The sequence below is a fragment of the Haliotis rubra genome, unplaced genomic scaffold (assembly GCF_003918875.1).
Source record: "Haliotis rubra isolate DU_JTF1 unplaced genomic scaffold, ASM391887v1 Scf341, whole genome shotgun sequence".
NCBI classification, from domain to species: Eukaryota; Metazoa; Mollusca; class Gastropoda; order Lepetellida; family Haliotidae; genus Haliotis; species Haliotis rubra.
The window spans coordinates 1,115,446-1,131,089 of NW_025767015.1; the positions used below are offsets into that span (position 1 = coordinate 1,115,446).

At 37.2% G+C, this 15,644-nt stretch overlaps 1 protein-coding gene across 1 annotated transcript in view; it reads right to left on the reverse strand.

Annotated features, from left to right (window-relative positions):
- LOC124284672 (ras-specific guanine nucleotide-releasing factor 1-like) overlaps positions 1–9,189 on the reverse strand; it is a 1,084,942-nt gene extending 1,075,753 nt beyond the window's left edge. Inside the window, exons 1-2 of the mRNA XM_046720776.1 lie at positions 9,170–9,189; positions 8,303–8,382 (exon numbers count right to left, since the gene is read on the reverse strand). Of these exons, the coding sequence (XP_046576732.1) occupies positions 8,303–8,382; positions 9,170–9,189 (100 nt within the window). The remainder of the gene's footprint in view (positions 1–8,302; positions 8,383–9,169) is intronic.
- Positions 9,190–15,644: the final 6,455 nt, after the last annotated feature.

Here is a 15,644-nt window from a genome sequence, read left to right on the forward strand (position 1 = left end):
ATTAACAAAACTAGTGTACAATTTCTTAGCCCTAACATTACACAAAGAAATATACAAAAACAAGTTGAGGGATCAAAGTATTTACAGTTTTTAGTGAAGATATTATTTACAAAAAGTCCGACCGCCTGCCTGTATTGCACTATTATTCAATACCCATCCATGTTATTTAAGTTATACCCGAAGGTAGAAAACAGGCAGAACAGACTATCTGAAAATTAGTACTATTTCCCAGAATCCCAGTACCATAATGCCCAAAGCAAAAGAGTGAAGAGTCTAAGTATTTCAGGTAAATTCTACAGTGAAAATTAAAATTAATTTTTATATTCAAAGCAAGATGTGAAATTATGCTGAGTTTAGTGGAAGTTTTGTAAATTGCCTCATTTGATAAGATGCAAATGTAAAATACTGTTGGTGACCAATGGAAATGAAAAAACAAACATCAAAAGTAAATAAACACAATAAAGATATATACAAAAATAAAGGTAAGTAACGTGGCATGTCACAAGAGGAGGCAGACAATGGTGGACTAAATTTTTAAGGAGATAGAAAATATGCATTTGATGGAACCCAAAGAATTATCCCACGGTTAGAAACAAACGTGAAGTACCTATATATACTGAACATCATTGAAAACACACCACTTATAAAAGTTCAGATTATTAAAAGCATGTGTAAGGAATTTATATTTTTTGAGTGGATAATAACAGATGGACGACTGACAAAAACAACAACACAGAAAAGACGCTCATTCATTGAAATGTGCCACAGTCAAAAACTCGTGGGGTCAAATCGAAAAGTCAATATCGTGTGTGACCGCCATTTGCATTGACACATGCAGTTCAACGTCTCCTCATTCAGTCAATAAGCGTCCGAATAGAGTTCTTGAGGATGGCATTCCACTTCTGCAGTAGTGCAGCCTCAAGTTCCCGGATGTTTCACATCTGTTGTCGCCGCGAAAGACTTTGACCAATTTCGTCCCACAAGTGCTCCATGGGGGATACATCTGGCGACTGTGCTGGCCAATGAATAACCTGGATGTGTTGCTGGGCCAGATACTGCATGGAAAGTCTTGTTGTGTGTGCCCGTGCGTTGTCCTGTTGAAAAGTATGGACATCTTGGTGGTGATTGAAGACAGATACGATGTGATTCTGAAGAATCTGCTCACGGTAATAAAGGGCATTAACTCTCCCTTGATAGACATGAAGGCAGTCCTGTGATTGTAATTTATTTCACTCCAGACCATGACACTCCCACCACCCAAAGGTCTGTCTGAACCACACACTCATCAGCATAACGTTCACCACGTCTACGCCAAACACGTAATCGGCGGTCAGCATTACGTAGATGAAGACGTGACTCGTCAGTGACTACCACACCATGCCATTGTTGTAACCTTTACTGAAAATGCCTGCTAGCCCATTGTATACGCTCATTACGGTGTCTGTCAGTCAGAATTGGTCCAACGTAAGGACGTCGAGCATGGAGCCCTGTAGCGTGTAGGCGGCGGCGGCGGCGCATGGAGTGAGCGCTGATGACCCCCACGTCAACTTTGAACTAGTGCAGCAGTCCTGGCAGTCGGCAGTGTTCAATCACTGATATGGACAAGGTCAATATGGCGATCCTGATGGAGCGTCGTAACACGTTGCTGCCAAGGTCATTGAAGGTCATGGGTGCTGCCTGTCTACTGATGTCGTCTGTGAAGCCTAACGATGGTGGAGTGACCAAGTCCAAGTTGTCGAGCAATATCCCTGCTGCTGGTGCCAACCTGAATCATGCCTAGTGCACGTTCTCTTTCGTGAGGTGTTAACCTCGGCATCTCTGTCCTCGTTTCACAATCGTTAGTGAAGCAATGAGAATCGGTTCTCATACACCTCCTTTTAATGTCACAGTCAGTATGATTTCAGAATGAAATTCGCGATTTTTTCATGGCGTGGCTGCATGTTGATGCATTTTGGAATTAAGAGTCATTCTGTGGACAGGAATTTGTTTCTAAAGCATTTTTTCAACTGGACATGCCCTTCGACTTCATGTTAGTTATATTCATTGATCATTGTCATGCTGAAATCCATCTTGATGAAAATATGGACAATTTTAGACTGGTGCATTTTCAATGATGTTCAGTATATATATATATGTTACAGTCAATGTCTACAATCAGGCAATGTGTACAATGACTGAAGTAACCAGTTAATGTGTACATTGCCTGATTCACTCAGTCATTGTGTACATTGTCTAAAATTTCCAGGCATTGTGTACATTACCTGATTAATTAACCCAATTATTGTACAGATTGATTGATTGTTGAACAGGGATTATTGAGAAGACAAGATTAGCATGGGTTCGTTCGGTTTGAGTGAATAAGTGGTGAATATCTAACAAATTCATTAATTGAAGCACAAATGACTTTATTTCAAACAGTATTAAAAACGCATGATGTTCTGATGTAAAAGAAATACTATCAGCTACGTAACACAAAAATACAAATCAATATTGAAGTAAATTACAGACATGAAATAGTAGCATCTGCTGTTACACAATAAACCCAACTTGTAACACACGTGTGGCACACTGCTTCCCACGTTTAGAACAGTAACAAACATTGAAGTAAATCACAGACATAAAAGACATCAGCAATTTTTGACAGGTAGATATCCATGAGTGGACGAAGGACACAGAATTTAGTAATGTGATCTTGGTAAACCATGATCCACTTATGTGATCCACTGGCCATTGACTGCATGTCCACAAGACAAGTAATCTTTGGAGACGATAGGTTTCACAAAAACACCTTTGTTGTAACACGTTTCCTCTTCTTTGACATTCTATGCAAAGGGATTTGAATAACTCAATAGCATCATGTGTGACATCTGCATATTTCACTAATGCTTTTACCATTTTGTCTCTGCCTCCATGACCAGTAGAAATGTGGGCACGTTTATGATATCAAACATCTCATCAATATGAGTGAAATAGCTAACTGCAGATTCTGATTCTGGCCTTCTCTTTCTGATTAACGTCTCCACACTGTACGATCTCATACCTCCCAAGAACGTAATACTGCAGGAATGTCTTCTTCTCAGCTCCTAGTGCAACCTTGACGTCTTCAATCAAATTAAAGTACTCTTCTTTAGTCAACAAGATTGACTTTGAATCGTACTGTCCTCTACTCAAGAGATGTTCACGAAATGCAGACTCCATGATGATAACATGAACGAATGTCAAGTTTAGTAAGAAAATACTTGCATTTTCTAGCATTTCTAAGGAAGCTTGTGCTCTAAGGAAGAATCATTTCTAGGGAAGCCTTTGCTTTAAGGAAAATGGATTAATCTAAACTATAAACATTACTTTATTAAAGAAGCCTCAGTGATCACAGAACGAAACCCAAGCTAATCCTGTCTTCTCAATAATCCCTGTTCAACAATCAATCAATCTGTACAATAATTGGGTTAATTAATCAGGTAATGTACACAATGCCTGGAAATTTTAGACAATGTACACAATGACTGAGTGAATCAGGCAATGTACACATTAACTGGTTACTTCAGTCATTGTACACATTGCCTGATTGTAGACATTGACTGTAACATATACACACATACACATAGATATACATATGCATACATATACATGCACACACATATATACATGTGCACACATACATACACGCATTCATATATACATATGCACACAGATACATATATTATGGTGATGGTGATTGTAATGTTGATTGTAGGGGCCTAAGATTGATTGTAACTAAGAGTGCTCTGTGCAAGTGGGCCCAGGTACCGCTCCTCTGCATTTGGAAACCAGCAGATATGCAAATGTGAATGTGAATGAGAGGGTATGTTTTCAGTGGCGTGAGAGTGTTGAGGAGGAAAGACATGTTCTGTTGTATTGCCCTGTGTATGATGATTTGCGTGAAAGTTTATATGAAAATGCATGCTTCTCAGAGGTATCCTCCCAAAACGTCCACGGCTTATAACAACAACATTTCTGGTTGACTTTTCTGGTTGACTGCACACACTTTAGCATACTGATTACCTCAGTCTGTAATGGTTTAATCCATTAATCAGTAATGAATACAAACAATCACTTAGTAATAAATTATATAATTTGTTAAGGCATGGCTATTAAAAAAAATACATATCTTTTCTAGTTACATATCACAGTATATGTAGAACATATATATATATATATAGAACTTAATGTGTCCAGATTTCACTCTCACATTTGACAGTCATAACCTTGTCACTCTGTACTGTTGTTGGAGCAAGTGAACGGTTCCGTCTCTGCTGTACTTCTGTCTTGATGCACCTGAAGAGTCTGGCATAGAAGAACACGGCTGTGATAGGGCCGTTAAGGTGGTGACATTATGTACCGTCACAGTGTCACTGCCATAACATGCAGTCTTAGCTGTTTCTTTTACATGACAGGGACATTCATAAGTAAATCATATGCCTATTACATATTCTTTAAATATTCTGAAATATCTGACTGACAAATTCATTAAATTATCTTTTGAAGTAAACATATAAAACTGTTTATAATTAAAAATGTCACTACCGTTATTGTGTCACTACCATAACAATTAATGCCAATTTATGTCCATACCATAACATTATCAATTTCCTTATTCAAGCATAATGCAATCCAGTTTGGGGATATAACCCTCTCAGAGGCTACCAGGCTGTCCAGGAACGGGAGCAGTAGGGGTGTGATCGGGCAAAGGGTTCAAGAGAGGCCAGAAACTTTGTTTACAGTTCATTTCCACTCAGCTGTCGATCATAAGAGAGAGAGTAAATGATGCGAGATAGGATAAGTTTTTAAAATATGTAAAATAATGATTTATCTCAATGATTTTTTAAAGTAAAGTCTTGTGTAGTCCATATTTGAACTGCAATGTGTTGTTTCACAGTCAAAAGCAGCAAAGCATCACTGGCCATAAGTTCACCAACTCTGATAGTTTGTGCATAACTTTTCTCTAAATGTTTGTCTTGCAGGGAGGAGACCATCCCATGTCGAAATTTCTGTAGCACTGTCAGTGTTTTTTTTTAGTTTAGCGTCTGAAACAAACACAAATAGTCAATGAAACATCAGATAGTGTTACTGGTCATTTTATTGTTTATCTTTTACACAAAAAACACAACTTAAAGTTTATTAGATGTCCTATACCCTGTACAAGTAACATTTAGTCAAGGAATAAAATGTTATGCTTGGCCCTTTTCTGTGTATTCAGTGTTTCAGCAACATTGTGTCTAATTAGCAATAGCAATGTGTTATGTTCACATCACATTAACATATTTCACATGCCTTACCATATATGTAGGAATCAAAGTATTATTAAATTCATTAAATATTAATAGTTAAAGTTTGATGTTCAAGTACAATTACTGATCCATTTGCAGAGGATTCTGTTCAAAACTGGGAATGATACAGATGAGTGCTCTATTAAAATTATGATAATGATATGTCAAATGCTGTTGGAACATGGAAGATTCATTGGGCACAATCTGGTTTAGTTTTCATTGAAATATTGAAACAATAAACAGAACAAACCTTCAGGTAATCCATCCAGTATACTCTCTCAGTATAACATTCTTGGCATATTCTGTGATGATAGGCCACCTCTTTATGATGTCTGTCACCATCTTCAGTTTTACCGCATACTACCTCCGAAGTGACAGTTAGTGCCAGATGGCAAAAGGGTGCACAGATATGTTCAGAAGCAAGCACATGTCTTTGCCTGCCCTCCTGAACATGCCTCCATATTTCACTTTAATCTTGGACAAAATGTTGAAGTGCAAGCTGGGCTTGTTTCCAAATTTTTTAACTAATGAAAAACTGAATTTATAGGCTCCATGCATACAGGTAACAAAAAAACATGGGTTGGTTGAGATGAAAGTACATGTATTTACATCAAATTTTATGATGATGTAAGATCGTGAAAGCTTTCATCATTCACAAATTATTTTCACGAAGTACAATTGGGTTCTAGTCAAAAGGGCCCCAAAACGGAAAAGTCAAAATGGCTGCAAGAAAGTCAAAATGGCTGCAAACCCCAAGTCAAAAGGGCCACATCAAAGAGTCAAAAGGGCCACATCAAAGAGTCAAAAGGGCCTCAGACCCCTAGTCAAAAGGGCCCCATATAAAAAAAAGTGTAATATAGTAAAAGGTTATACATCTATACAATGTATACTTTATACATACTAGTTCAGTTTTTATAAAGATATTTTTTCAATATTTGAAAGAAAATGCTGACAAAGAATAGATGTATGTGATGTTTATTTATTTCATCTAAGCATAAAAAATCATTTATGATTATGACAAATACTTTTGCAGAGAAATGCATTTAACAATAGTACCAAAACACACCTGTCAGAAACTAAAATATTTCACAAAAACACATATCCCTTTGATGCCATATTTGTGTTTTGACAATCGTGTAAGCTGTCACTAATCCCTAAGATTTCTTTGCTCTTCAGTGAATACTGTCAAAATATTTTAGAATATTGTTTTCATTGTTAATAAACCTTACACTTGAAATACATATGTCAGTTGAGTTGACTCAGTGTCAATATGTGACTTTAAAATCTTGGACAGACTTGTTTTTGATATCACTTCCCTCTACCATGGCAGTAAAGTGTGTGACGTGTTTGAAAACTCAATGACGTAGTCCCATGGATGATTCACATACCTCTGAGAAAGAATAATGAGACTATTCTTTATTTTTCACTCTTTTCATAAATAGCCCATAAAGCACTTAAAATGTTTCCTGATAACCCTATCTGATTTAGTGAGATAATTATACATTTTCTATCAATAGAGTCGAAGGCTTTACGGAAATCTATAAATGTTACACAGAATCAACCTTTCCATTTAGATATATGGTTTTGAATAAGAGCATTTAATACAAAAATATTGTCTGTTGTTGAGTAACAACTGTGTTAGCAAATTCAAAATCACTGCTTGTACTGTCATCAAAATCAGGAATACTCTCCAGAAAATCACCCCATCTTGCATTAAAATCACCAATAATCAATATAACTGGATCTGAGGTAAAACATTAAAGGTGTTCAACGATTAAATGCTCAAGCTGAAAATATCAAATATTTCTTGATTAAGTTAAAGAACATACCTATATATGTGACATACTTAAGGGTGTTACAAAACTCTCAATAGAATTTCTAGCTAAAACTTTAATACCACCTGCATATCGACCTTTCTGATTGCCTGACAACCATTTAATAGCTGATTTAAATCTGTAAAATATTTTGACAAGTCAAACTGGTGAAGCCATGTCTCTGTTAGTCCTATTATATAATAAGATTTCACATAATCAATAAAGTGAGGAAAACCTCACCTAACTTTGGCATTTGCTGATATAGACAGACAGATTGTTTATTTCTCCGCCAAAGTATTTGTCATAGTCATAAATGATAAGTGTGTTGTTACTTAGATGAAATAAAAAAACATCACATACATCTATTCTTTGTCAGCAGTATAGTTTTAGGTTAAGACTGATTTTAACAGTACGTAAAGAGTTGCCTCCCTTTGACCAACCCATGACTTAGGCGTTTGTCTGTGATGTGAAGAGTTATCTTCCTTGGTGTTACAGGGCGTTAAGTAACACAGTGCTTACTGCTAGCATGGCGACCGCTGTGGCACTCATGGTTTTACCCTCCTCTCCCTCCCAGTAGCTTTACTGGTTTGTGGAGCCACACAATGTATCATGCAATTCCCTGTCAAGCCGTCAGTTCTAATATGCAAACTGCATACTTAATTGTACTGTGTGGGAGATATAATATACCTTATTACATTACTGTAACATTTGTAAGTCACCGCATGCTGACACGTTTCATGGTGTATCTTCCAGCCTTTTGAATTTATTAAATTGTGCCAAATGTTTTAATTCCTTGTTATGTTTAATTTGAAATAGAAGTTAAATTTTCTTTCAAATATTGAAAAAAATATCTATTAAAAACTGAACTAGTATGTATAAAGTATACACTGTATAGATGTATATAACCTTTTACTACAATACACTTTAAAAAAAAGATGTTATTATTTTTTCATATGGGGCCCTTTTGACTTTGGGTCTGAGGCCCTTTTGACTTTTTGATGGGGCCCTTTTGACTTTACCATTTTGGGGTCTTTTTGTCATGCAGCCCTTTTGACTTTCTTGAGGCCCTTTTGACTTTACCATTTTGGGGTCCTTTTGTCATGCAGCCCTTTTGACCTGTTCCTGTACAATTCACCGCATACCAAATGCACAAAGAAAGGTAAAGAAACACAAAATCCTTACCTAATACAAGTGTTGGCCAGTTTTCTAGACGAGCTGTCAAACCCTTCAGAAATATCTGATGTAAAAACAGTAGTGTCTCACTGAAATAAAAATGTTTACAATATGAAACTGGAACGTTACACATGGGTCATGCGCAACATATATTCAGAACCAAAGAGAGGACAAATAAGCATGCAGTCTTTTGTAAACAACCATTCCTTTTCCTCCTGTACAGTTTTTCTGACATATGAGTTTATGGCAATTAAGGTCATGGTTACTCGTTGTGATCGAGGTGCTTAAAATTTTATGTACACAATGGAATTTCAATTATGTGATCTCACATGCTGAGGCCTTGATTGGCTTAACTTGGGGGTGAGATCTCTGTGGCGACAATAACATTTCCTAGTCTCATTCAGGAATTTGAACCACAGATCTTCTGATCCAAAGTTAGACACAATGTCCACATGACCAAACAGGTTAACCCCATTACCCAATGGACAATCATGGCATCTAAGGGATGACTCCATGCCCTGCTATATCTGCATAAGATCACTTTAGTTTAAATTATTAAACAATGTTCAAATCAAAGAAAATATTAGTTAAATTCATGAATAATTTGAACTTTTTCCAATGATAGACTCTGAATAATTACAATGTCACTTTGAATGAGAATCACTCATAAAATGACTTGTGAATATGTTTTCATGTGAAAAGGTCTTCAAGATCAAGGTTATCTCAAGCTCACTTGATGCTAACCCGATGCATATCACTGATGCGTATCTGGAAAAATCTAACAAAGGACACATATATTATGGGTGTCTCATCACTAAAACACATTGGCAAACTCATCAAATGTGTGCATTAAAAACTGCATATCCTACCTGATACCTGATCTTACACACTGACATAGTGCAAAAACATTCTGCGTTATTCAGAATTATATGGAATGTTATTTGGCGTATGGTTTTAGAAAAGATATGGATGATAAAATGTATTCCTAAAAGCCAACTATAATGTATTTGCTTTGTTGTTTATCCTTTAGCCTCCTGGATTCATTGCTGCATATGGCGTTGTAAAGATGGTGGGTGATTTTAAATAGTTTGTGCGTCATTAAATATGGAACAACTGAACCAATATTTGCACATTAATACCAGACAGAAAGATACTCATCATTGTCCAGAAATATTTGTTAACATACTGAGATTAAAGACAAACCAAACATGAATAATGTGTGTGTAATATATGATGGCGCATCTGGAAAATATTCATGATGGAACCATTTTGATCAAGCTATTTCTTCAACAAAAACCTTTAATATTATTTTAGCAATGCTGTTGATATAACAACTAAACATTTTTGGCAATGCACATGCAAAACATATACGCTTCACACAATATCTTAAAAGCTGTGGGTGTCATGTTCACAAATGGGCGTAAAAAAATCACAACTACAGAATGTGCACTACCATTTTCTAAACTGACTTAAAAGATGACAGTACTGAAAACTGACATAGCAAGACATTCATTCAGTAAATACCTGCTGGCAAGTTATTGTCATGCAAGACGCTGGGATGCCCAGTTGGAACATTAGAATTTATTGCCACCAGTGAAGACCAAAGAACCTGATAACTCAGTCCAAATTCATGTGGAATTTTATGATCTATGCCAGAGTACTGTGCTGGCAATGGAGATTGGGAATCTGACAGTTCGCCAGTATCATCAGTAGGAGGCTGTTTGCTGCTGAGGGCATGTCGTACATTCAGATGTAACTTCCTCACAGAGGTGCAGGCTCCAGGAAAACCTCAACTTGATGACATAGTGTGGTCTGATGAAAGTCACTATCTTCTACACATTACCGAGAGACCTTGTAACAAGACATATCACCAGAAGATGATCCATGAGCCTGAACACTTTGGTTATGGCTAAGTGATGGTGTGGGATTTCATTTTGTATGACTGCAAGTTGGATCTCCTTACAGTACCTGGGACAGTCAATGGACAGTGTTATCAACAGGGAGTAGTGGACTTAAGAAATACATAGAGATTATTAACGAATGTGTTTCCGCATTATTAATATCATATATTAAGAATAAAAAATGTACATTCTTTATTCCTAATATATGATATTAATGAGACGGAAACACACAAGGTTAATAATCTCTTTATCATATAATGACATTCTTAAAATTACTCTGAAAAAGAAGCAAATCGTACGTGAATTTATATATGAAGAGAATCGAGCATTCGCGTAAGAATACTAAGCGGTACACCAAGGTGAAGGTCGTTCATGACAGCGGCATATGTTTGTGACTAGTCGCTAATACAGTGCAAACATAACTCCTGCCTAAAATAAGATCTTTCTGTCTAAAAAGAACAACAAAATCAGGCAGGGTTTTCTTGGTAGTGTTTCTATTTTCATTGTGGGTAATCACTTCATAAATATCTGTTTCTGATACCTTACGGAATCAATTCGTCGTCTTCTTTGTTGTGATCGATAGATCGAAATCCTTGGTTGGTACCTTTCTTAGACAACAGCCTGTCACTCGTGCCTCATAATCCGTACCTTCAATTTGAATGAAGTTCTCCGTTTCATGTTTTCCAAAGCCAATTACTGCAGTAACGACTCCAGAACCTCTGTCATCAATTCTTACAGAATCATCAATTTTGGTAATGGGGGCAGCCATGTTTGTTGACAAACTCGTCCAGGCAATGTAAACTCGCGACGACGTCATCAATGAAATGTTTTAGGATTCGCACAGCATGTATGGAGTTTTGAGAAAGTAGTGTGTGGATTGACGTAATTTGCATAGTTATCAGATTTGGATACCAAGTTTATCAGATTGCTTTATTGCAATGATAACACTATTCATTAGATGATAAAGTTCGCTCTCCCCCCATGTTTAGTGTAATAAAGTTCACTTTTGCCCTGAACTATTATAGTTAAAGAAGGAGGTTGCTTACGTCCAAGTGCTTTAAGTTTATAATAGTTAAGGGAAAAGGTACTTTATTACATTATACATGGGGGTAGAGCAAACTGTATTTTTTTTCTAAGATGCCAGAAATGGGATTAAAAATTAACAGTCCTCGTTCAGGGCTAACTGACGGGTACTCCACGTGATGTGTCTGCCCCCTACGTTAACATGCATGTTGAGGTTAAAATAAATGATAAACAGTTTGAAGATGGTTTACGTTTGGGTTTAATATCTTCTCTGTATTATTTTAGCTATGTATGTGATTATCATTAACCATATGGGGCAATAGGAACGTTGCACGTCTACTACCAACATAAGAACAGTAAATCCAGATGAAGTTGCCACATTCCAATGATGCATTGTAGGACTACAGACATAGGCTCAGTCAGCAAACATTGACATGTTACTGTTTAATTGTGAATCGAGCTGAGACATTTATTGGGTGCTACAGAGTAGTTTAACGTAGGAGACTGTACGAGGCAATGACAACTGACATTCATTGTGACATCGGTAACCAAGGGTACGTTTGATAACGGAGGGCAGACGAGAATGGCGTAGTGACATCAATACAATGTGATATAATGCATACAGTGTACTTTATTGCGTGATAAAGTACTGTTGGTGCCTTTCATCTTTTAGCAAAGCATGTTAGAAACCACCATCATGCCTCATTTTGCAAGTCATCAGATATTCAAGGATGACAATGACAGACCTCTGTCATCACCCATTTGCAGAACAACACCTTCGAAACATTACCATGGCCCGCAAGGGGTTCTGATATGAATCCCATCAAAATTTTGGGACTATCTTGGATGCCAATTTTGAGCTAGAGATCCTCCTGTTCAAAATCTGGAGTAATTGACATCGGCAGTACATACAAAATAACAGAGGATTTCAATGCTGAGAATTCAAAGCTTGATTGCCAGCATGATGTCATGTGATTGGTGGCTAAGCCAGGTACTGGTGTGGTTGCCAGTATTGGTTCTTACAACCACAACAATCAAATTTGAGATATGTGTGATAATGAGATGAGTGGCATTGTCATGGTGGCCATACCTTTTGCAACTGTTGATATTCATGGGGTTTTTTATTCCTCTCAGATTGCAAATAAATTACCTGAGAAGATCCTGGTTAGAATTAGTCTTCTGAAACCCATGCTTGTCATAAAAGGCGACTAACGGGATCAGGTGGTCAGGCTCGCTGACTTGGTTGACACTCGTCATCGTATCCCAACTGTGTAGATCAATGCACATGATGTTGATCACAGGATTGTCTGGTCCAAACTAGATTATTTCCAGACCACCGCCACATAGTTGGAACATTGCTGAGTGTGGCATTAAACAACATTCATTCAAACAAACAAACAGCAAGTAAATTGTTCCCAAATTTCCATTTTGATTTGTTTTAATCAGAGTATAAAATGTTACAGTTACCATTTGATAAGCAGTATTTTGTTTTTAAATCACACACAACAGCATGATAAGTATATAAATACACAATTTATAGTTAAAATTTCCAAATTTTTAAACTTATCCTATCTCATGATTTGCACTTATCCCACGGTTGAACGGCGGGTCGCAGATTACCCAATGTGAAAAAGCATTGACAGCATACACTGTATAGGCTAATGACAACCGTAGATAGCGATGAACAATGGAGGCCGGATCCGACTAGCACAGTGCTAGCGATGCATTCTCCTGAACACCTTGGCTTACTAGGCACAAACGCTCCCAAGGAGTGGGTGACCCAGAATGATGTGGTGTTCGGCCACAACCCCCAAGGAACGTAACTAGGCAAGTAATCTCGCTTCGCCACGATTTATCAGAGTACCCCTGTACCTGCTTCGAAACATCCCCCCAGACCCCATCATGAAGAGGGGAAAAGGAAACTGAATCGGAATGCTCACAAGTTTAACGTTTTACCAAAACAACATCACATGACTTCCACTACTTACCACAGTTATAGTCCGTTTGACTTCATTTTAGACCGATGAATTGCTCACTAACACAAAATCTAATAATTGCAACAAAACCAAATATTCCACAGTCACATGAAACCGACAGACCAACTCTGATGATTTGTCTCATAATTTTGGACACCCGAATAAAAAAATTGTTTAACAAACGATCATTATTTTGTTGTCACTTTTCGCTATTTCATACGGGGGAGAACCACTTGCTAGTAGAACAGCCAGGTGTGCAAGCTGTACGTGTGAAATTGAAATTTCACTGCACACGCTTGTTGATTACCTGGTTGTTCTACCATCAATTAAATGTTTGTATGTGGATGTACATGTCAGGTCAGGCATTTTTCAAATGTTGATAGATACTGGTTCTCCAATGTCCATTTTATCCCAGAGTGACGTGTGTAGATTATGATTGTTAGAAGTCCCGTTAGATGAAACTGATGAGGATTTTTTCACTGTTAATGGTGCTCCTATAGTTTTTCATGGATGTTCCACTTATGAGATGATGATTGGTTGCTCCGCATTTGAGCAGACGTTTGTAAAGTAAGGCCTGAAATGCTTGGAAAACACGAAAGCCTAACGCTGCCACGTTTGTAGCACACATATTTTTTCTGCTACAATTCTTGTTGCTTCGATTATTTACGCGTTACTTCGACTGACTGACTGACCGACTGAGTTTGTTTTATGCCGCTTTTAGCAATATTCCAGCAATATCATGGCGGGGGACACCAGAAATGGGCTTCACACATTGTGCCCATGTGGGGAATCGAACCCGAGTCTTCGGCGTGACGAGCCAACGCTATAACCACAAGGCTACCCCACCGCCCCGCGTTACTTCGAGTATTTTCTCGTTATTTCAATAATTTTATCGTTTCTTCGAGTATTTTCTCGTTACTTCAAATACCTTTCAAAACTTGAAATTTCGACTATTTACTCGTAACTTAATTTATTTTTTCGTTGCTTCGATTAATTTCATGTTGCTTCAAGTTTCTTTCCAAAACTTGAAATTTCAAATATTTTCTCGTTGCTTCAAGTTTCTTTCCAAAACTTGAAATTTCCAGTATTTACTCGTTGCTTCGATTATTTACTCGTTACTTCGAGTATTTTCTCGTTATTTCAATAATTTTCTCGTTGCTTTGATTAATTTCTCGTTGCTTCAAGTTTCTTTCAAAAACTTGAAATTTCGAGTATTTACGCGTTGCTTAAATTATTTACTTGTTACTTCGAGTATTTTCTCGTTATTTCAATAATTTTCTCGTTGCTTCGAGTATTTTCTCATTACTTCAAGTATCTTTCAAAACTTGAAATTTTGACTATTTACTTGTTATTTAAAATTTCTGTCAAAAACTTGAAATTTTGAGTATTTACTCATTACTTCAATTATTTTTTCGTTGCTTCAGTTAACTTCTCGTTGGGAGTACCTAAAGCTCGGGCCAAGAAAGGTCAGGCCAGGCCGGGCCACTGGTTACTACTAAAAATGGACTGCAGAATATTAAAACGAAACCTACACCTTTGGGGAGAAACACTTCCTGCCATCACAAATGTATAGTTTATTGAAAATGTATGTTTAACGATGAAATAAAAAGAAAACTATGACTACATAATGAGAGTCACGTAGAAAAGAGACTGTCTTGTTGTTATGTGTTTTCCTTGATATGTCTATGTGAGAAGGTTACTGACTTCTCTTAGTGTGTGACGCCGTGGGCAGGAAGGGACTGTGTTTTGACTTCATTTCTTTACTTAATTAAAATATTGATGTTCCCTAATTAACCTTTATTACCTCGTGCTGAATCAGCACAGGCCGTTTATTTTAATGCGAAGTGGACATTGGCTAATGTCAGTGGGTAAATGTGACATGTTTAAATATAGGTTAAAGCTCTTACAGCGATGTTAATTTTCTTGAGTTACTGTGTAGTGTTTGAAGCAAACACGTTGCGTAAAGAGATGCCCTCTTTTCTATATCCTCAAAATAGTTGCTATATTATATGTGTTCGGTCTTGCCCGGGCTCCCAAAAGCACCTTAAACCTCACACATGCAATGCATCTACCTAAATATCAATTTGTATTGTTACAAAATGCCACATGTAAAGATGATTGGTCCGTTAAAATGAAGCCCTTTTCCCTCTCCATTCCCAACATAGAGTCAATCAAAAGTGGCTAGTCTCTGAAATACCCCCCATTTCACCTTGCAAGATGTTGATTTGTTCTTTAAATCCATATCTTCTTCTTTCCTGTCCCAACTGACAGCTGCTTTATCTGCCACCACTAAGCAGTCGGTGAAGGTTAGATACTTACAACACAGAAGGTAGCAACATTCTCAAAATGTGTTGCACCAGGGACAAATGGTACACGTTGCAGTTCACTATTTAGACTTGTACCATACATTCCCTAATCGTTCCTAGGTGAACAATTCCCTAGGATGTCCAT